The sequence below is a fragment of the Pezoporus wallicus genome, unplaced genomic scaffold (genome assembly GCF_028554395.1).
Source record: "Pezoporus wallicus isolate ANWC-B61680 ecotype Strahan unplaced genomic scaffold, APGP_CSIRO_Pwel_v1 contig_5785, whole genome shotgun sequence".
Classification (NCBI taxonomy): Eukaryota; Metazoa; Chordata; class Aves; order Psittaciformes; family Psittacidae; genus Pezoporus; species Pezoporus wallicus.
In genome coordinates, this window is record NW_026641150.1 from 1,616,978 (window position 1) to 1,638,536 (window position 21,559).

The window sequence follows — 21,559 nt, forward strand, 5'->3', positions numbered from 1 at the left end:
TAATTAAAAAAACCCCAACAAACAACAAACAAACAACAAAAGCAAAACCCAAACCAAAAACCAAACAGAATCAAATGAAACAAATCAAAGTTGGAATTACTGCACAGTGATGTTATTCCAGAAAAATCTGGTGGTCACAGGAATCCATTAACTGCATTTGTGTTTGCTTGAAACTTTTTTGTTATTTAGCAGATGAGAATAGCCCAGTTGTGCAGCAGCTAATGGAGATAATTCAACAGCCTCCTCTCACCATGCAGACAGACCCCCTATCCCATTTCACATACACATTATCTGAAGTACTGACTACCCTCCTATTCATGTCTGTAAGCCTCTATCCATGACCATTGCCGTGTGATCCTTAGCTTTGTAGTTATCCTCCAGGCAGAACATAAAATAGCTAGCAGCAAGAAATCCAGATACGAAGTGAGGAAATTGCCTGAAAGATCTTCCTGAGAAGGTTAGGAAGAGGTCAGGTAGCAAAAGCCTGGAACAAATGCTTTGTATCATCTTTCTGCATGCTCAGCTGGAACCATGGAACATTGGTACTGACATATGGCCACTTGCATTTTCCTGAAGTATGGGATAAAAAGAGAGTTGGGCTTAGGCAGGGGAAGTCCTCTCTGCTTGACTCTAAGAGCTGCTTTTTGATCTTGTTGAGTGGAATTCACAGACCACATCCAGACAGATTTATTAGAGGGGGTCCAATAAAAAGAAAAAGCAAAGCTGAAGAGCTTGGCTTAATGCCAGTGGGCGCACCAGAAGATACAGCAATAAAATTGCACCTCAGCCAAGAACTGCAGCAGGGGTACCCAGCAACTTCAGTGACAGTCACTGCATTTTAGCACAGGGTGACTTCATGAGACTATGGCATGTAACACAGCTTAATATCACACCCCAAAGCCTTGCACACTTCAGGCCAGATGTCCTAAAAAGCCATTTGATGATGTTATGAGCAAGCCTGTTGGTCTTGTCTTTGAAGAAGGAAACAAATAGCTGTATTCCTGTCTAAGGAATAATTCTAAATTGTAACCTTTATGACTGGTAATAGAAAACACAAGTCAAATAAGTAATTTCTCCTTGCAATTCAGTTAACTACCTTCTCTAGAGAAGAACTTTCTTGATACTTCTACACAAGACAAAATTACAGCTAATTGCTTTAAGTTTTATTTCCATCCTGTATGAGTCATTAATATAGTAGCATGGCATAGCATGTACCACAAAAGGTTTTAGTGTTTGGTGTCATAGCAGAGTGAGCGCTAAGCATTTATAACTGAAAACTAGCACTAGTTTAGGAGTGATTTTTGTATTGATGGTTTCCCAAAGTGAAAAATGTTTTATTGATGAACTTTTTAAATACAAAGCTTGCAAGCAGTGCATTTTGAAGCCAGTGGTCAAGTATCCCACAGTTCTGATACTAGCATTAGGTCTTGCATCTGACACTAAGATGGGAAGCACAGACTACATTCCTACAGTACTAATTAATTACAGGGGAGTTTTAATTCTTTTTTATTAATTTAATTTAAGGGCTAGAGAACCCTTGCAACCATTTTATGCCAATCTGCCAAGATTTCCCTTTTGTACTATCAGATGAGCACAGTCAGGTAACAGTTATTTTCACGCATCCAAGCACAGCTGAGTATACTTTGAACTGAAGGACCAATACTCTTCTTTGAACATCACAACCCAGATGGTAGAAGAGCTCCTCATGCTGGACGGGTCTCCAGCCTGACTAGGAGCCCTGGAATGAGTAACAGATATCTGCAGATGTCTAATGCTTCCAGCCACATCAGAACTTGGAAGCTCTGTGTTGCTATCTGCCCTGGCACACGCTCAGCCCAAACCACCTCCTTTCAGGTGAAGATCTGCTCTGCAGTAACCACAGTTATATTGACGCTATTGTAAATTATTGTGGTTTTGCCAGAGGAACTTTCCTGGGCCAAAGGAGGGGTTTTCAGATGCCCTTTTTTTTTTTTTTTTCATGCTAGCATTTCCTGATGCATAAGGAGCAGAGCAGAGCAAAAGCACATCCTGGCTCTAATATGGAGCCCCTGTGTTTTAGAAAGTAGCAAGTCTGAGGAAGGATGACAATCAATGTGGTGAAAAATGTGAGCATAATCTTCCAGAGAGATACTGTAGCTAACTGAACTAACACAACCCATGAGTGACTGGCCAGTAGTGTCTAATAGCAAGATGACGCTGAAGTACCTAACAGGTATTTTGTAAGGTATTAGTGGCCATGTCTAGTCTGCTGCTATGGAATAAACTCAAGCATCAGCCCTCTGTCTACTGGTTAGCTGCCACTTCAGCTTCAGCACTTTCAGAGCACCCCTAACTCTTTCTAAAACAAATCTTAACAAGAGGGATAATGCTGAGCTGTGTCAGTGTGAGCAGTGTGAATGGGACCATGTGGCCTCAGGACTAGAGGTTGGTCTCTGGCTTTTATTGGGCAATATAGGCATTGACTGTGGGATCATTGCTAGGTTACTGACTCCAGCTCTGGTGTTTCTTTGTGCTTTGCAAAGGATATTACCAGCTTGGAAGGCGTTCAGAGAAGAAAAATCTGAAATTTGGGGTGACAGCTTTTAGCAGCAAGACTCAGAAGTTTGATTTATTTGTTTATCAAAGAAAAGGTTGAGAGGTGGATTGATCTTGGTGTCTCTAAGGTATCTACATAATCAAAGGTTATCTGATACCAGAGGGCTTTTAGTCTCTCACAAAAAAAAAACAAATGCAGTGAATTGAAGTCAGTGCTAAACAGACTCAAACCATGAGGTAGACACAGTCTTGACAATAACGAATTACAAGAACAGCTTTGTTAAGGACATGGATAGTTCCCTGTCACTGAAATATTTAAATTCCAGACTTCTTTTGCATGATCTCATGAAGTTTATTCAGAAGTTATGAACTCGATGCAGATGTCTTGGAGTGAAATTATTTATCCTGTATTACCTGGAAGGTCATTCTAGAGCAGGGTCTTCAAAGAAGGGTTCTGTGAACTATTTTTATGGTCAGGTAGAAACTCTATTACCTCCTGTCAGCAGGTCTCTCTGTGTGATGCCAGGACCTCCTCCCTACTGCAAAATGATTAGGGGTTCACAGATTAAAACCAGTTGAAAACCATTTATAAAGATTCGTGATTCAGGTTTGCTGGTTTTCAAACCTACAAAGAAAATACAATATTTAACATGAGCATAATTAAAATAATGCCTCTACTAAAAACACTATACCTCAGATAATTGGTAACACACAAGACAACCCAATGATGAATATATTGGATGCATCAAAGGTCTTGTCAGTGAACCAGTCATCTCACTAATGTTTTCTGGGCTAGAATGCAGAGACAGGGGAGGGCTTCAGAGTAGTTTCCTCACAGATCTGCAGTGTGATACTCTGTTTCTGAACAGGTAAGTACTATGCAAACAGCGTGAATATATTGACCTCAGAGAGGAGCTGGTATGGTGCTTTAGTTTGGTTGCCAGGTATTTTCCAGTAAGAAAAATAATGGCAACCGTTTTTTTTTGGAGAACGCCTTAAGATTTCCCCCCCCCCCCCCCCAAATTTGCAGAACCTCTCACATTGGCAGGAACAAAGCCTGTTGGTTATACAGTTCGAATAATTTTTTTTTTCGTTGAAATTCCTTTTGAGTTTAGCCAATTGCAAATTCTTTAAAATCCCTTTTTTTTTTCCCCCTGCTGTGACTTGTTTTCCTGGGGGAAAAGGGTTGGTATTCTGCCAACCAAGCAAATGCCTAAACCAGTAGGCAGCACACACATTGTGTCTGGATGCCAAAGAGCAATTCACTTGATGGAAACTACAGAGAGGGATTCCCCTTTCCTTTCCCAGCAGCATGTCTCTGTATCTACCACATGGTCTCCTGTTGTTGTGGAGCCCCAGGACACAGGCAGAGATAAGGCTGTCTCAGGCAGTCCCGGCTCTTCATCTGCATCACTGTGTAGGACAAAAGCCTGCACTGCTGGGAAAAACAAGTATTAGTTCAGCCTCCCCTAGCCCAGTGACACAAGCATTGGTTCATTGGCTTTCCTCACTGAGATGTAACAGTCCACATTGAGATCCCTCTTCAGCGTCATTATTTTGGTCATTCAAGCTGCAGTAATCCACCTTTGAGGTAAAAATTCCCCAAAGATGCATTAAGGGACATTTTACTACAATTGCATGCATAGGAGGGAGGAAAAATACTCTCTTGTTTTAAATTAGGTGTTTGCCTCTGGAAAACATTAAGTGAATGACCCACACGTTTGAGCATATGAAAGCTCGTGGCTAAGTAACACCGACGTTTCATTACAGAGTCCTGTCTCACAGAGAGCAGAATGTCAGTGCACAACAAATTCTAGGTAGGTTCAGTAAAATAAAAAAAAAATACAAAAAGGCAGAATTTTTAGTGTACTGGGGTAATAGCAAATCCGGCTCTTCCAATTTCTTTGGCTCCAAAAATTAAATCTTTTCTTTTTTTTAGCTTTGCTTCCATTTTAATTAGATAGGTGTGAACTCCACTGAGTATATTGTAAATCAAATCCAGAGATATGGAGGGGAATCCTACACATTTTACTAAGACTAACAATCATATTATTAATAATGACATTAATAACACATTTGACATTATACATATGACATTAATAACATTAATAATCATATTATTAATGTGATAAATAACATGAAAGGTGACAAAGTCTGCAGGATTTGATCCATGTTTAAAATGACATTGGTGTTCTAGTTTCCATAGGTCTTTTGCATTTGTAAATAGATTGCAGTCTTCTATAATCTGCATCTCTTTCCATAGATTATAGTCTTCTGCATCTGTGTGACTCCTATACATCCAAAACTCAGTAACTGGGGGAATTTATTTAGCAATGTAGCATAGCAGCTTGGATCATGGGAGATTTACTGTCTACTTCCATCTTTAACCTTACTTTACAAAGCACTATCCATGATGGAATTTATGCAAAGCATACGAAGCAAGTTAATTACAGTTTTATCCTAAGAAAGGTGAGTACCTTGGGCAAAGGGCTTGCAGTCTGCTTCTTTCCTCTGATGTGCTGCCAGAATAAGATAATTTGCTTGATTGTTTCCTATTCTCAGAAATGTTTCTAGATTATCAACAGATGTTTCTGTTCCGTGAAAAAATTTCAAAGCGGGTACACAGATACATAGAAGAGGGAGTAATCACCTGCAGACTACAGGCTACAGCAAAAATGCTTAGCAGTTTTTTCCCATCATTTCTCAAAGGAAAACCAGTGCTTTGATTTGCCCTGTGCAGAAACTAGTTGAGTGAAGGAAAGGAAAAGGAAAAGGTGCTGTTCGTTTACATGGATCTAAATAAGCAAAGCACATATAAGTTCTTACATTCTACTAGAGTAAAAATTTAGGGTATTTAAGTATGCTGCATTTTGCCCTAGCGAAAGATTTCAAAAAAGGCAGAGGTATTATTTGTTTCATCTTTAAGGAGAAACCATCATTATTATTTAGGACAGGGAATTGCTTGAAAGAGTCCAGCGCAGAGCTACAAAGATGATTAAGGGCATGGAACATCTCCCTTATGAGGAGAGGCTGAGGGAGCTGAGTCTCTTTAGCTTGGAGAAGGGGAGACTGAGGGGTGACCTCATCAATGTTTACAAATATGTAAAGGGTGAGTGTCAGGATGATGGAGCTAGGTTTTTTTCAGTGATGTCCAGTGACAGGACAAGGGGCAATGGGTGTAAACTGGAGCATAGGAGGTTCCATGTGAACATCAGGAAAAATTTCTTTACTGTGAGAGTGACAGAGCACTGGAACAGGTTGCCCAGGGGGGTTGTGGAGTCTCCTACGTTGGAGACATTCAAGGCCCGCCTGGACAAGTTCCTGTGTGATGTACTCTAGGTTACCCTGCTCTTGCAGGGGGGTTGGACTAGATGATCTTTTGAGGTCCCTTCCAACCCTTAGGATTCTGTGATTCTGTGACTGTGAATAATAATATCACATAGCAGGAATTTCTGTCTCTGATGATTATTCATTTGCAAATAATGTCCATGTTCCCAGGTACTGAATAGTTTTGACTAATAAGCATTTATGGCTTTATTAAGAGCCTATTAACATGTGTTCACCAGATAGATTATGAAGGTTCACATTTGTAATATATTTAGTCTGATGAGGAATTACCAGTTTAAAAAAAATGTTTTTAAGATATCGTAGTTTATTTTCGTTTACTGAACCTACCTAGAATTTTGTGATGCGTATACCTTGGTGCACTTCTCTCCACACTCCCAGCCAGCAGTATATCAAGTGGCTTTTTTGCCTCTGGAGTACTGAACACTATGTATTTTAACAACTCTGATCTTCAGAAATGCACATGAGCTTCAAAATGACAAGCTAGCGGAGATGGGGAAAAGCTCATTGTATCTGAGCAGCCAGGGTATGCATGAATCATCTCACTAATTGTTTAGACTATCTTAATTTTATAACTCATGTCTTCCTTGGGGCTACTTTCATGACTTTTTACTCTTATTATCTGGGGCCTAGTCCTGCAGTCCTTCCATTTGGGTGAGTTCTGTCAGCCTAGCTTCCAGTGTGCTGTGATGTGTGTCGGTAAGCTTTCATGGCAAATTGCTGGGCATAAACACTGACCTTCTGTGTGTTTTCTGCTCAATACCATAAAAATTTTAGACATTGGGTTGTTATTACATTACTTAGATCTTAATGGGTCATTGTGTGTGCCGTGCCCTGAAAATTAAAATCAACACTGCAACATTAATTAAGCCTCTAGTATTTTATCTGTATATGTAGATACTCAGTATAGGTATATATACATATAGTTCAAATGGATGCATGTAATGCAGCCTCTTTTCCTTCTCTTTAATGTAAAATTAATACAAAAGAGTAAAATGTAAACACCCTACATTTCAGTCAACAGGATATTCAGTATTTCAGATGTGTAAAGGCTAGTTTCTTGCAAAATGGCATTTCTTGCAGTAGCATACTTACAGACTTCCATGTTCCTTACATATTCTGGTAGCATTAAAGCAAAAGGGAGGAGATGGGTTGTATTTCATGTATTTGAGTTATATTACCAGAAGCAGAATAAACAGTTCTTGCATTCTTGTGGAAAAGTTAATTACTCACATGGCACAACATAATTATAATCAAGACAGAGCAATCAGTTCAGAAAACAAACCCTATAATCAAGGTAATGTAATCAAAGTAAGTAATCATCTGTAACAAGCAATTAAATATCAAAATGTATCAAGCAATAACTAAAATTACAGCCTTGAATAATATCAGCTAATTGCATCATTAGAAACTTGTATAAAAACCAATGGCAAATCTAAGTTTTTAACTACACAAAACAGCTGTTGCAGGTTTCGTAGGAAGATCTACAGCCTCATCCTGAAAGACATTGGCTTGCAAAACTTGACTGAAGAAAAGCAGTTATATTCCAGTTCCAAGATTTGCCAGAGGTCTGGGGTGTTAAGGTGGGAGCAGGCTTCCTCATTGGAGCCTTGTGTGGCTCCCCTGTACAGCCAGAGCAACCGCTTCTGATGACATACTGGTTTGCAGCACAGCAGCACCTGAGCAGACAGGCATTCAGTCAGTCAGCAGCTCTTGCACGCACCTCTTTTCTCCCTGCTAACTTAAGCCTCCATTGGCTAAAGGCACCAGGGCTGCTGAACCTCCATGGGGATGTGCAGGGCAGTCAGCTGCCATTTCTTCTACTTGTTCCACTGCACTGTATATGCTGGAGAAGGCTGATGGCCATGTCTTCCTGCCTTCCTGCCAGCACGAGTGTGCACAAAAGTCATTGAAAGAAAAAAACACTTTGAAGATGATTTAACCACTCCTAGTAGAACTACATCCATATGAGACAGACCTGTCTGTACACATCATAGAATCACAGAATCAACCGGGTTGGAAAAAAACCTTCAACATCATTGTCTAGCAATGGGGCAGCTCCAGCATCTGGGGGCTTTTCATTTGGCTGTGGTGGTACTACGAGCCCACCAATCTCCCCCACATAAAGGAGAGTGAGACTGAGGCTACCACTACAAAATATTTTAAATAGAAGAAAAATCAATGAGGAAATACAAAGTGAGATAGATCCATGTATGTGTGTTTGTTAGCCATGACAGTATACAGATACTCTAAGTACTTGCTGGTTTGAAAGACCTGAAATTAATATCTGCTGCTCCCAAGCATTAAGAGGATTCCATAGGATCTAGGCTTTCAAATTAAATACAAATCTTAAAAAGAAGCCCTGGAAAGCCCAGTGTGAAGTAAAGCTGGTTTGTGGCATTTAAGCCACACCAACTGCTTTTCCTATTTTCAGCACTGGAGTTGGTTAATTTCAGCAGAGCAGACAAGGCAGGCAACGGTCCCTAGGCTGGAGCCTAGCATTTCCTGAAGAAGATTAGCTCTTAAATTCATGCAGGGCAGATGGAGAAGCACAAGAAGGAATAAGTGCTGACTGCAGTCTAGAGTGAAATGTTCAGCATTGCTCTCATGGCATGACCTCCCCCAAAGCACACAGACAAATACTGTCGGGACTGCCTTCTAAGTACTTAAACAAAACTGGGAAGGTATAATTTGCACCAGGGGATTGCTAATGTGTGGTAGTTATGATATGAGTGCGGCATGGACAGAAACATCCTGTCTCTCTGTCTCACTCTATATCACTTTGAAGGATTTGTTCAGCTGTACATTTGGGAACCCTTGACAGGGAGCAATGCATGCAGGAACTGAATCAGCACACACTAGCCAAGTCTGCAGCTTAAGTAAGTCAAAAGAATATGTGAAAACCTAATTCTAGGACTTAAGGTTTCATAATATAGTTTGCTAATTATCAGCTGAATTCTGAAAAAAAATGGGGAAAAAAAAAAGAAAAAAGAAAAAAGTGGAAACATTCTGTTTTTGAAGGTCCAGTCCATGGCAGCCCTTGGCAGCAGCATAACCTCAGGGCTAGGCTGCTGTGCAGCCATAGGACTGTGGGAGTCCAGAAGTGGCTTGCTCTTTATTTTTTAGCACTCACTCCTCCACATCCAATCCAGCATGCAATGTGCACTCCCCCTTCAGCCCAGGACTTCCTGTGTTGTTAGTCAAGGTGATGCTTCCAAGAGGACAAAACACAGAAGAAAAAGTAGGAAACAAACACTGGTATCACAGGGCAGGAAAAAAGCAGAAATGCAGAAATGGAAAGACTTGGAGGACCACTTGATGAAGTAAAACTAAGCTGACATCTGGATTAAAAAACTGATGATGAGCTCGGTGCAAATGAGAGAAAAGCTGTTAATAACTAGAAAAGACCTGGTGCATGGCAGGAATTATCGTAGAATCATAGAATCATTTAGGTTGGAAAAGACCTTTAAGATCATAAAGTCTAACTGTAAATTTAACCCTGCCAAGTCCACCAGTACAGTTCATTTTATTCTCATAAATGTACTTTCCCAACTTCCTTAATTTCAAATAAAATTCAGATTATTTTATTTATTTTTTTTTAACAATTCCTGTCTTTCAGGCATCTCTCCATAGTATTCAGGACTTTATTTTCTAGTATCTGGATTTCCTTTCAAGTTTTGTAGCAACCACAGCATTCCAGGTTCTTGTCAGACAAATGCTTACAGCCAGTTTATTATGTGTTCTGAGTTTCCTAGTGAATGAGAGAGACAGAGATGCAGTGGCTGGTTCAAGTAAAAGTCTCTTCAGCATCCCTGGCACAGACTAAAAGAGCACATCTGCTCAACCAAGTGCAAGTAAAGGCAAGGATCTGGTGCCTGGCACTCCCATAAGAGCAGTCCCTGATGTTGAAGGATGGGAAGAGAAACCCACTGAGCCCCATGGTGGTGGTGGGCAGCCCCAGGGCACTGGCCTGTCCAAAGAGGCACCTTTTTCTGTGGGAGCCATCCTGCCCAGAGGTTCCTGCAGTTGAGCAATGACCCCTCTAATCCCAGCTGCTCTCTGAAATGCAAAAGTTATGAAAATAATGCCATTACTTAACAGAAATAAATTTCAGTGAGGCAAATGAGCAGTGGTGATTTAAAAACTATCAGTAAACTATGGGTACAAAAATCTAACATCTTGTGAATTACGGGTAAGGCATTCTGGTGGTTTGCCAGGAGGTTGAAAGTTCTTTGTCAAGCAGACAAGGAGATACAAGTCTGTAAGGAGCCAGCCGGTTTAAAATGGTTGTCGTAGTTAGTTTATTTTCTTTTCCATCAGTAGATGTGTGTTCAGTATTTGGAAATCTGGAATTGGATAGCTCTGGGGGATATTATTGCTGTTCTTTTCTCAAAATAGTGAAATGATGCGAGATAAATTGATATCTAAAATCCTCTTCTGCTCCAGAAATTGACATCTGAAAACTGAATGGCACGTTTAGCTGCCAATGAGTGAAAGCCTCAAACAGAGTGAAAGCCCCCCAAAACTGCCAAAAAAACCTCACTGTTGTTTCTGATTCCAGAAGATATTTTGTGTGGGAGATGCAAGGCTGGGGAGCAAACAGAAGTATGATGTTTCATTTCTTAAAGCTGATACCCCCTCACTGCAGTATTGAGGATACTGACTGTACCTTAGGCTCAGATGTTCCTTAATATCTTTCTTGTCGCAGCCGATATGGAAGGAAGCTCTTAATAAAATTCTGAAAATCCACTTTTTGGGGTTTTGGGCTGTTTTTTGTTTTTGAGTGAAAGAACAAAGATGTCTGTATTAATCACTCTTGTGAATCCCTGGGATCTCCTAGGACTTCCTCAGGAGAGGTCATCTCATTGAGAATGTTGTTGGAAAGGGCTGAGAAACAGCTCTTGGTCAGAGAGACAGGAATGACAAAAGGTCTGTAGCATTTCCCCTCAGTATTTGTACAGGGTAGGATGCAATCAGCTTTAGCTCAGGTCCCCAGACAGAGATCCAGTCTGCTTGCTTTCCCAGACTCCTAATACGCTGGCACTTTCTTTCACGAGATGCTTCTGTCTCTGGTCTGAAAGCTCTTGGGGTCTGTATGCTCCCACGTGCCATGTGGTCTCAGAAGTCCAGTGTGAAGCAGACACAGATACCTGTGCTCCACCTAGCCCTCCAGAAAAGCATAAAAGCTAGTTGCTAATAACATCTGTCTGTTCGTGTTTGCATGCCTGCTTTCAGAAGGCCTGATCTTGAAGGGAGTGATAATCTCTACAGCACCCAGGTGTTGGCACAAGGCTGAGCTGGCACTGAAGGGTTATGTTCCAGTTTACTTTTAGGATTAAACTTGAAAAATATTAGCCTTTCATTCTCCAATTTGTTGCTAGCTATGCTGTAGATGAAAGGGACCTACAACTACACTGTAGGAAGAAAAAGAAAAAATGAGAAACTTCAAGTTAATGAGACACTTAAAAATTAGTCTGGTTTTGGACTCTTCAATTTCATCTATATTCCTCATGTGCCCAGGACCGTTCTGTGGTCCCCAGGCCAGCTGGCATGGTGAAGTCCATGCCCTTACTCTTAAAGTCTCTTAGTGTCACAGGCAGTATGGCAGCATCCGGATTACTCACTGGGAATGGTTCCTGGCCCATGCAAAATTCTAAGCCATGCCCAGGAATGATTTTGGAAGAGTGATAGTTTACCCTGGCCAAACCCATCACAGGCACAGTTCTAACAATTTAATGGGCTAGATGATCGAGTTTCAGGCCTGGGAACATTCCCTGGCACTGATTAATCAACAATTCTGTCAATGCAGTCATGGAAGCTAAGACTAAATAAATACTGTAATTGGGAAAAAATAGCACTCACTATATAATTATTTCAATAAATTATTAGCCATGTTTTGTGTCTGTAAAGTATGGCAGAAAAAATCAGTCAATACAAGTTATGGTACATCTCAGTTTTCAGAAAGTGGACTTAACACATAACGGAGGTGGAACTTTCTCTATGTTATCCAAAATATATGTGTTCTCCAAGGAAACAAAAACTGGAATAGAAAAATCTACTTTCCATACCTCAGTTAAGAGCCATACAACCTCCTCCCCACAGACATTGTATCAAATCCACCAAAGATACTGTTGAAAGAATACTTTCCTTACACAAATGATACATTGCAATGCTCCCACCATCAAAGAGAATGTGGGTTTTTTATTGTATGCTCTTAAAATAAAGCAACCAAACAAACCAAAACTCTCTGTATTTGGACCAAATCTTCTCTTCCTTGGCAGAAAGCCTTCCCTCTTAGCTGCCTGTTTATCACTCCCAGGTTCTAATATATATGCAAGGACAATATAGAAATTGGAAGAACAGGGAGAGCTATGGTTTGCTCTGCTGGGTTCAAGGCTGAGCCATTATGATTTGACTGAAATTAAGAAGAATTACTGAGTGTCCAGGTTTCTTTTTGACACCTCTGAAGAATTTCTAAACTTAAACTGATGGTAGTCTGACTGTATCTGCCCATTATTCACACAGTCTCATACGTAAACATGTAAGAAATCATCTTTTCTAGTGCTGAGAAGGATTGACTAAAACTCATCCATTTTTCCTTTACACCATTAAAGAAACCCAAGCATGCAACTATTTTTTATATGGAATTCTCCCTGTTTTTGCCAGCCTGCTGGTGTTTGTCCTCTTCATATATCAACAGAACTCTAATCAACAGATCTTTACCACTGGCCTGTTTCCAGTTAAAGAGAGTTTCTCAAAGAAGCAGAGAAGAGGAATGCATCATTTTTCTATATTAATATATTACTATTATATTAGTAGTGCAGTGAGAGGTATTGCATAGCTCTGTTCCAATAACAATGTTTGAGGAAGTTCCTGATATCAAAGGATATCAAATTAGTTAAACAGAACATTGTTGCTATAAAGCAACTCTTAATAGATGAAATATATATACTTACATATACCATATTTAAATTAGCTCTGTCTCTACCAGTATTGTTTTAACCTGTAGAATCAAGTAGAAACAAGGGCTTGTAGGTATCCTATATTCATACACAGTCTGCAGTGAGCAATGTGAAAATATAAAGTGTTTTATGAACAGTCTGTCAGGAATACTTGTATAGCTTTGAAGTATGTGTCATTTGCCTTTGTTATTAGAGAGGCCTACAAAATCCAACGGGCATTAATGCAGTATGACTTTCTGTTGGATAATTTTAAAACACTTTTTAGTGTCTCTCTAGTACTTTATTCATATAAACACCTTAGTAGACAGACAGACCACAGCACTTCTGTGGCATTAAAATCTAATTCAAATGGAAGCTTTTACAAAGGCAACCTTTCAGCATCCCCAGTGTACCTCTACTTAAAAGCAGTGTGCTTTAGGTTTTGAGTTCTGTGGGTGCCTGAATAAAGTCGGTGTTATCTAATTTTTGTTATTTTTATGCACTCAGTCATCATTCATTTATTTTCTGTGGGGACTTCCTTTTTATGTCTGAGTTATATCAGGAACTCCTTGTTCATCACTGCAGGCATCCGTCTGCCTTTGATCGATTTCCTGTTAGCCTGGATGAACTGCTTGCAAGTTTGGAGAAGGTAATCCTTGAATATCAACCAGCTCTTCTGGACCTTGCTGCTTTTCAGGATTATCCCATGGGATTCTTCCAAGCAGATCACTGAATAGGCCAGAGTCTCCTTTCCTGAAGTCCAGGGCTGGAATTCTGCTTTTTTCCCCTGCTCCCTCCTCTCCAGATTCTGAACTGCAGCATGTCATTCTCAGGGGCAGGGGTGCCCCTGAAACATCCCTGAGCAATCCTTCCTGTTTGGACATATGTGGTCCAGCAGAGCTCCTCTCTCCTCATCAGCTCCTTGATCACCCATGTTAAGAAGTGGTTGTTAATGCACTGCAGAACCCTCCTGGGTTACTTGAGTCCTGCTGTGTTGTCCCTCCAGCAGATACATTGTGCTTCACCCAGATACTGGGGTAAAGTCCTTTACTACTCTTTGGTAATTAAAGTACTCGGCATGAGCAGAGTCTCCAGTTGTCTAAAGGAGCCTCATCTACTTTTTCACGATTGGGCAGTCTATAGCAGACACCCACCACAATGTTACCCCTCCTGGTCTGGCCTCTAATACTGACATATAAGCTCTCAGCTGGCCTCTCATATGTCCCTAAGCAGATCTGCATGTATTCTTGCTGGTTTCTTTCATAAAGAGCAACTCTTCTTTCTTGTCCTTCCTAAAAAGCCTGTACCGATCCATAGCAGCACTCCAGTCCTGTGAGCTATCTTACCATGTTTCTGTGATTCCAGTGAGATCATTGCCTTGTGACTGCACACAAAACCTCAAACTGACTGTTCTCAAACTGACTGCCATGTGTTTAGTGTACAGATACTTCAAAGAGTGCTAAGCATCCTAGAAAAGGGATGACAGCTTTCCTTGTGCTGTCCTGTCAGTGTTTCCTTATTCATGTACATACATCTGAAGTGGGCTCTATGTAGCCTGTTATATTGATTATAAGATTTATTTTGTCCACATCACCCTGTTCACTTATCTCATTGGTCAGCTACTTCCTCACTTGATTGTTGTTCCTCGTCTCCCATCTTGTTGTTCCTAAGTGAAAGTTCCTGTTGCCAAATGACTAGACTGCAGGCAAAAATGCTATTCCCCTGATTAATCAGGTGGATTCCACATCTTCGAAGAAGTCCTTGATCATGAAAGATATTGTCATAAAAGCCAAATTCCTGTAGCTGACACCGGATGCACAGCCACTTCTTAATCCACTGGATCTGCCCACTCCTCAAGCCGTTTCTCACCAGCCAGATTGAGAACACCACTTGAGCTCCATGCACTTGAGCATTGCCCCTTTCCAGGATCCTCCTATATCTGAAACTTGCTACTGTTGTGAATAAGATGGACAGAAGTTTTTCATGGATTTGCTTCTCATGGCAGAAAAAGCCACTTTTAGTAATCACTCCCCTTCTCTCCCATTTCATCCCCATGTAACAGATGAAATCAAGGTTGAAATACGATGCTCTGTGAAAGGAGAGCACCTTTGACTGATACTGTGCTCCCTGGGCTAGCAGAGGATCTACAATCCTGTTAGTCCTCCCAACCAGATCTGTCCCTGGAAATCGTGGCTAAAGGCTGATGCTTTCCCAGGCCTACGGAAGAATGTTGTTCTAGTTCAGGACATGGCATACTGTTTGTATAGTATTTGCTTTTCCTCTAGAGAAAAAAAAATTACTGAAGACTTTTTACACTTGTGTAATATAAATAAATATTTTTGGAGGCAGCGAGCTAACCTTTCCCTAACCCTTGGGAGTTGGTGTCCAAACTTGCTTGGGTTTGTCAGAGTAATCAGAAAGGCAAACAACCTGATGGATGAGCCTTGTTCATTGACCTGTCTGCTTTCCTGCATAGCTCTGCATTTTAACTGATTATGTACTTTGGGTCAGCAGATTTATACAGTTCACACTTCATTATCCAACAAGCATAGAATACTCAGAAGTGATCTTAAGCAGTGCAGTGCAATTGCTGGGTGAGTCATAAAGCAGTGAAAGTTATTCAGCACAGATTTCTGCTAACAACTTAAGTAGCCTTTTGCTTGTAAGTTAGCATGTAAGAGGGGATGGCAAATAGTGGGTTCCATCATCTCTCTTGGAAGTGGTCTGACTGACAATATATAGGGGAGCACCTCAGTGCTTTTTAAAGCACAGATCAGGACTAGATAAGTGACAGAAAGACAAAAAAAAACTTTATTTTTTTTCCCAACGTAAGTCATTCCCACATTTTGCTTTGGGGTAGACATCTGATCACAGAGGACTCTTCAGTTGTGAAATATGGTCTAGTCCTGAAACTGACTGAGATGTGCACCCTCTAGCCTTCAAAGTGGCCATGTGCCATGTTCAGAAACACACATCTTCCATCTGGACAAGGAGATTTCATTGTGTTCTTTTATATCAGCTTGTGGGAGCTGTTACAAGCAAAATATGAAATGTGAGCAGTGAGTGCATTTTTTGCAGTAAGCATAAATGGAAAATAAGGCAAAACCTTCCCCTTTATGCGTTCATTTCTTCATTATTCTTTGTTTTGCTTTGGGGAGTTGAATTGTATGTAGTAGGTGGAATGCTTTAAAGAATTAACTATTTTACTTTGTTTTCAGTATGGGCATTGTTGATATACTTTGAAAATAAAGACCCAAAGTAATCCCTTGCATTAGGTAAGAAACTGTACCAGGAAAAAGAGCAACTGGACCATTCTCATAGAGCAGTACTATTTGACATCAAGCAAGAAAGTGGTTAAATGCCAGGGGTGATGTCTTCTTAAAAGAGGTGACTGGTACAGAGAAAAATAAATGGTACTCACATGCAGAGTGAGGAAGGAAACCCTGATGAGAGCCATTCTGGAAAGAAAACCAACGTTGGGGGTGTGTTTGCTACTTATCCAAGTGTATGCATTGGCTTCAGCTCCACAGCACTGTAAGCATCTGGCGTGGAGACATGGGATATGGTGCCTTCACACTTCCTCTAGACTGAATACGTTTTTGGCTGTTTTTCTCTTTACAGGAACCCAGACCTTTGTATAACAAAAGGTGCCAGTTTTATTCAAGTGGAATAGGATTCCTATATGACGCCTACCAGACAGAGGTAAACAAACTCACCTCATCACATGTTCGTTTCTGCTGTGCTTTAAGGGGAGGAGGAATGCAGGTGTTTGAGAGCATGTCTGTGCATTTAGGTCTAGGGTTAATAGAAACCATACAGGTTTTACTGTTTTTTCTCCCACAAATGACTCCCCACTTGTTCAAGCCTCTGATGATTGCAAATCATTACAATCAGTGGGATTTTAACTCATCATCAGTGTTTCTATCCAGTACATTACTCTGGGACTGGAATGAATTTCCTAGTCCATCAATACTGTCTGGAATGTATCTGTCACATTGGCATCTTTCTCTAAGGATATTTTTGTAGCCTTCTTGTGGAATAGGAAATATCTAAATGAATCCATTTGCATTGTCCAGAAGACTTCATATCTTTTCTGTATTTATCCAGCACAGGCCAAGAATGTCAGCGGTGTGAATGCAGCTTTTTTATTATTATATCAATGACATTAACATGGTCAGAAAATAGCCCATACCCAAGTGGCTAGCCTCCTGAGAAGTCCAGATTTAGTTTCTTTTGCTAAATTTCATTTTGTTATTGTGGTAAATTGGTGGGAGTGTAAAGAAAATCAAGTAGGGCAGGACTGAGAACAGCTAAACAGCGGTATAACTTACAAGAAGCCAGATGTCCTTCATCACCATTCCTCCCCTGCCTAAGAAAAAGTGTATGGGGAATGTTACTGTTAATAATTCTAGACAGCTTAGCAAAGTATATTACCAGGTTAAGAAGCTAATAATCCTTAAATCTTGCTGCTAGGGCACCCATTGTTGATTCCAGAAAATGTATGAGAAAAATATTTCACTGACCTCCTTGCCTAAAGACCTATCCAGGCAAACTTACAATGCACGACAGCACCCTTTCCTGTAATCTCTTCTAAAGTGTGCCTGCACATACAGACATGGCCTGAGAAATGCGTCTGATTCCTGTAAGAAGCATGTAGCTGGCATCACACTGACCACAAATGACTCCCTGCAGATGACCCCAGCCTTGGGGTTCTGGCCAGACAGGTTTCCCCAGCTCTGCAGATTCTGGGTATGTCTGAAAATGGGGCACCCACAGCTCAGTGCTCTATTCTGGCAAAACCCCCATGTCTTTTAAAAGTGTAGTTAGTTTGCAATAACATTCTTGTCTGGTTGTCTGCTGATCTAGACTCAGCATGTGCTAATTCAGAATTAATGATCTGTGCCATTTGAACTTGGAGTTTGCTTTTCCAAAGTTAGCCAGCTAGTGAGCAGGGGACATGCTCTGCATGCCAGGCAAACACCTAATTAGGAAGGCAGATTGTTTACTGAGTGCAGGTTTCCTTTGGGTTGCCATCTGTAGCATGTGAGTGGCCTCCAGCTCATGTAGTCTGCCTGTGTTGGTTCTTCAATTTCCTCAAAGCAGAAAGAATTTGATTTTCTAGCAATTGCCATGAGGTAAGAACATCTCTTCTGTTGGTGCTGAGAGGATAGACAGGCAAAAAAAAGCTAAGTGCCTGGTCACTAAAATGAAATAATAGGTCTTGACATGCACAATACCCACAGATGGCCTGTTTCCACCACCCTTGTGCACACCACACAGTAGTTTGTTTATTTTGGTTTACTCACTGTTCTCCTAAAAAGGAGTGTCTTGCTCTTTGCATGTTTAAAAATGCAATGATAAAAATAGACAACTACAGTAACTTCTTCAGCCAAGAAGCAAGCAAAAAACATGTGTAAGGTCTGCCGTTTTCAGTCTTTTGTACTTCTAGCCTTCTACAGTATAAAGGAGCAAACTGGCCTTCTAAATGCTCAGAGAGGGAAAACTACTTTGATTTCCTATCAGAAGTGGTCCCCAAAGATATGCATCGGAATAAACCACCTTTTTAGCAGCCCACTCCATCTTATGAAGCCCTCTACTCTCAATCATACATATGTAATGGGAAAAAGGTATTTTAACTTATGCAGGTCCTAGGCCAATTTGACCACATACAGGGGGTCAAAACCAAAGTCTTAAGTTCCCCTCAATCCAAAACCACCAGGGCATTCCGACAAAATAGCTGTGGTAGCAAATGCATTGCTACACTCTGCTCCAGGATTAGTTTTCAATCTGCTTTGAGAAGGAGCCAGGTGTGACATTTCAGTCACTTCTGAGCAGGATCTTGAGTAAGCCTACCCTGTCGTTGATAGTAGATACTCCTCTTCTGCAGTAAATTGCAGCTTAGGCTGAGGACGGCTGTGGATGAATGTGACTTCAGACTGACAAGCCCTCATGTGAAACCCCAGTAAGTTCAGACACAACAGAGCAAGGCTGATGAAACAAGGTCCTATCTCAGGGTGAGATATTCTTGTGACAAGCGCAGTAGGTCTGTACCAAGCCATAAACTCCATTTCTGGACTGCAACCTAGACTGAGACCATCCTTTTATAACCAAACTTCCATTTTGGGTTAGAAGAGCTCATTTGTATGAGACACTAACCACAGGTGCAGCCTTGCCCTGGGCAGCAAAACAATCCGAAGGCATCATTTTGACTTTAGCTTCGTCACCTGACTTACACTGCTCAAGCAAATTCTGCTAAGGACAAGTGTGGCAAGTACGAGACAAGCTACAAGATGACCTTTCTTTGGTGCTGAGTGTATGTGTTTAAGGCTTTTCTTTTGTTGGGAGCAAACACATGAGGAGCAGAAACTCATCAACAGTGGCAGTTTATGTTCATGGCTAAGCAGAACTGTCTGACAGAAGCTTTTCAAAAGCAGGCATGTATTCGTAAGCATGCTCCTTTTACTTTTTCATTACAAGGAATTTTCCATTCAATCATGCATTTTATTTGCATTTTACGAACAAAATACTTCTCAGTGGTTACAGTACATTTTTTCTATCAAAATAAAAACTATAGGAAGAATGTCTTTTCTGACCTGCTACCTTTTAAAACATGGCAGTTTTCCAGGATTTCAGAGTCAATAAGCTAAAAACATCATGGGAAAAAAAAAAAAAAAGGTTTACACATAAAATATTTCAATTGGTCTGGAGTGCAAAACAAAATTGATTTATGCTTGCCATACTTAAGAAGTCATTAAGATAATTTCTTGTCTGGATGGAGAGTGGGCTACCTGTGCCTGCCTTTATTGTTCTAACATCTGTCCATCCCTGCAATTCCTGCTCACACAAACACACCTTTTCAGTTTTCTGCTCAAGAGCCTACAGTAAATGGTACTTATTTGCTGAAGTACTCAGATCTTTTCTAAGCAGTTTTGTTTATGGATTTGGAGACTGTTCTTACTGTTGTTCCTAATTCTTTCCTTCTACTGAAAGGACAGAGCTCCCACTTAACTGGGAGCTGTTCAGATAAATTGGCCATTTCTTTGCCTGTTCCCCCACTATAATAGAGTGGCACTCTTGCCGACTTCAGTAGCTTGCTTTGGTGTATCTCCCAAGACCCAGGTCCCTGTGTCACAGCCAAAAGGGATCTGTATCTCACAGCTGCAGACTCTGGGGCTCAGCAAAACAGCACCAGGCAGCCCAACAAAGAGTTTGAGAACTCTGGCAGCCCTGGCTGCAGATCGTTGCTGGACCCTCTGGGCTCCATAGTGCAAATGCCTGGGCTGATGTCCCAGATGAAACTTCTGGGAGCTCAGAGAGGTCCTTCTGCCCTGCCGTCATGGATTTTGGAATCTCAGGATCTGCCTGCACAACAGGACTGCAGCTACTGCACACCTCATACTGCAGTAGCTGCTTCTTTGTGGTCAGTAGCTTGATTCACATAATACTGAAACACTGAGGATAAAAGTCTCTTTTCTTTTGGCAGGTGACATGTTATACCTTAAACAGCAGGTGCCAGCTGAAAGTAAAGAGTAACACATGCTACTGCTGTGACCTGTACAACTGTGAGAAGTAAGTATCTGTGTGCAGACAATCGCCTCCAAAAAATCCTTGATTGTTTGTCCCTCTTAAATGATTGTGGCAGGTGCCCTTAGGGCTGGAGAAGGGACTTGTGTGCTGAGCAATCCAGTTCTTCTGAGACTGAGGTCCTGATGCTAGCAGAGAAGAAGTCAGGGGTTGAGTATTAGTGTTGGTGTTATTTCAGTTTCTTTTTCTTTAAATATGTCCATAAGTTCTTTGCTGTGTGATCAAAATTAACCATTTAGTCATAGCCCTGTCAAGATTTGCTGTTGATCTTACAATGCAATTTCCCCATTAGATTTAATGATTTTTTTTTCTTTTCCCCAACCAAACTGGGGGAAAAAAATAAGAACATAGGTGTCCATAAGCAGAGACCATGTTGTAGGTATGTGGAGAGCTCTTTTGTTAGCTCTGTAGGCATGGGATTTTGCTAAATTATCATAGGTTAGATAGAGAGGGTCTTGTGTTTTCTGAAGATGTTCATTTGATTTCGTCATTGCCAAAGCATGACCTGTCAGAAGATAAGAAAGGAAATGTCTGGACATGCTTATGAAGATCAGGTGAAGGTTAGCACAGGGCTGGCAAGCAATGATTTAACAGGAGTAAAAGAGGTGGTAAGGAAAAACTACATCACAGCAAAGTGCAAGGGTTTATGATGTGAAAGACAGATGAAATGAACTTGTACAACTGACTGGCCACCTGGAACATAGAAATTTCAACTGCAAGCAGCTATAGACAAGAAACTGAAGAGAATTTCCCAGAGTAGATCTGCCTGACTCATCCTCTGTGCACCTCAGTAACATCATACCATGCATTCTCATGCAACCTCTGCAACCCTCTACAGTGCACCCACAGCCACTCTTCTTTCTTTCCCTCTATGTATTTCTCACCTTTCTTCCTTCCTGCATCTCCTGTTTTTTTTTGGTTTTCCCTCCTTTTCACATGTTACCAGCCCTGAATAAGCCCTGTCCTCTATAAGTCTTGGCTAGCATGCTGCCAGACATGAACATTTTAAGCGTAGGGCAATAAGGCTGGCACAGTGAGGCTTACACACAAGCCCCGCCTCAACGAGAGAAGCACAATGAAATCTGGTACAAGAGGGAAATCATCTATGCATGCGTATGTCTCATGCACGCATATGTCTCATGCACATAAACAAC

The 21,559-nt window shown here is 41.0% G+C and overlaps 1 protein-coding gene across 8 annotated transcripts in view; it reads left to right on the forward strand.

Annotated features, from left to right (window-relative positions):
• The window catches only part of TMEM255B (transmembrane protein 255B), a 63,788-nt gene that overhangs the window by 30,750 nt on the left and 11,479 nt on the right, over positions 1-21,559 (forward strand). For 7 of the 8 annotated variants that reach the window (XR_008973891.1, XM_057422297.1, XM_057422296.1 and 4 more), the window contains 2 exons: positions 16,443-16,523; positions 20,305-20,390. Coding sequence is in view for 7 of the 8 variants with exons in the window: in XM_057422297.1 (XP_057278280.1) it covers positions 16,443-16,523; positions 20,305-20,390 (167 nt within the window). In the remaining variant the exon portion in view is untranslated. The remainder of the gene's footprint in view (positions 1-16,442; positions 16,524-20,304; positions 20,391-21,559) is intronic. The other variant, XM_057422299.1, reaches the window with a different exon arrangement.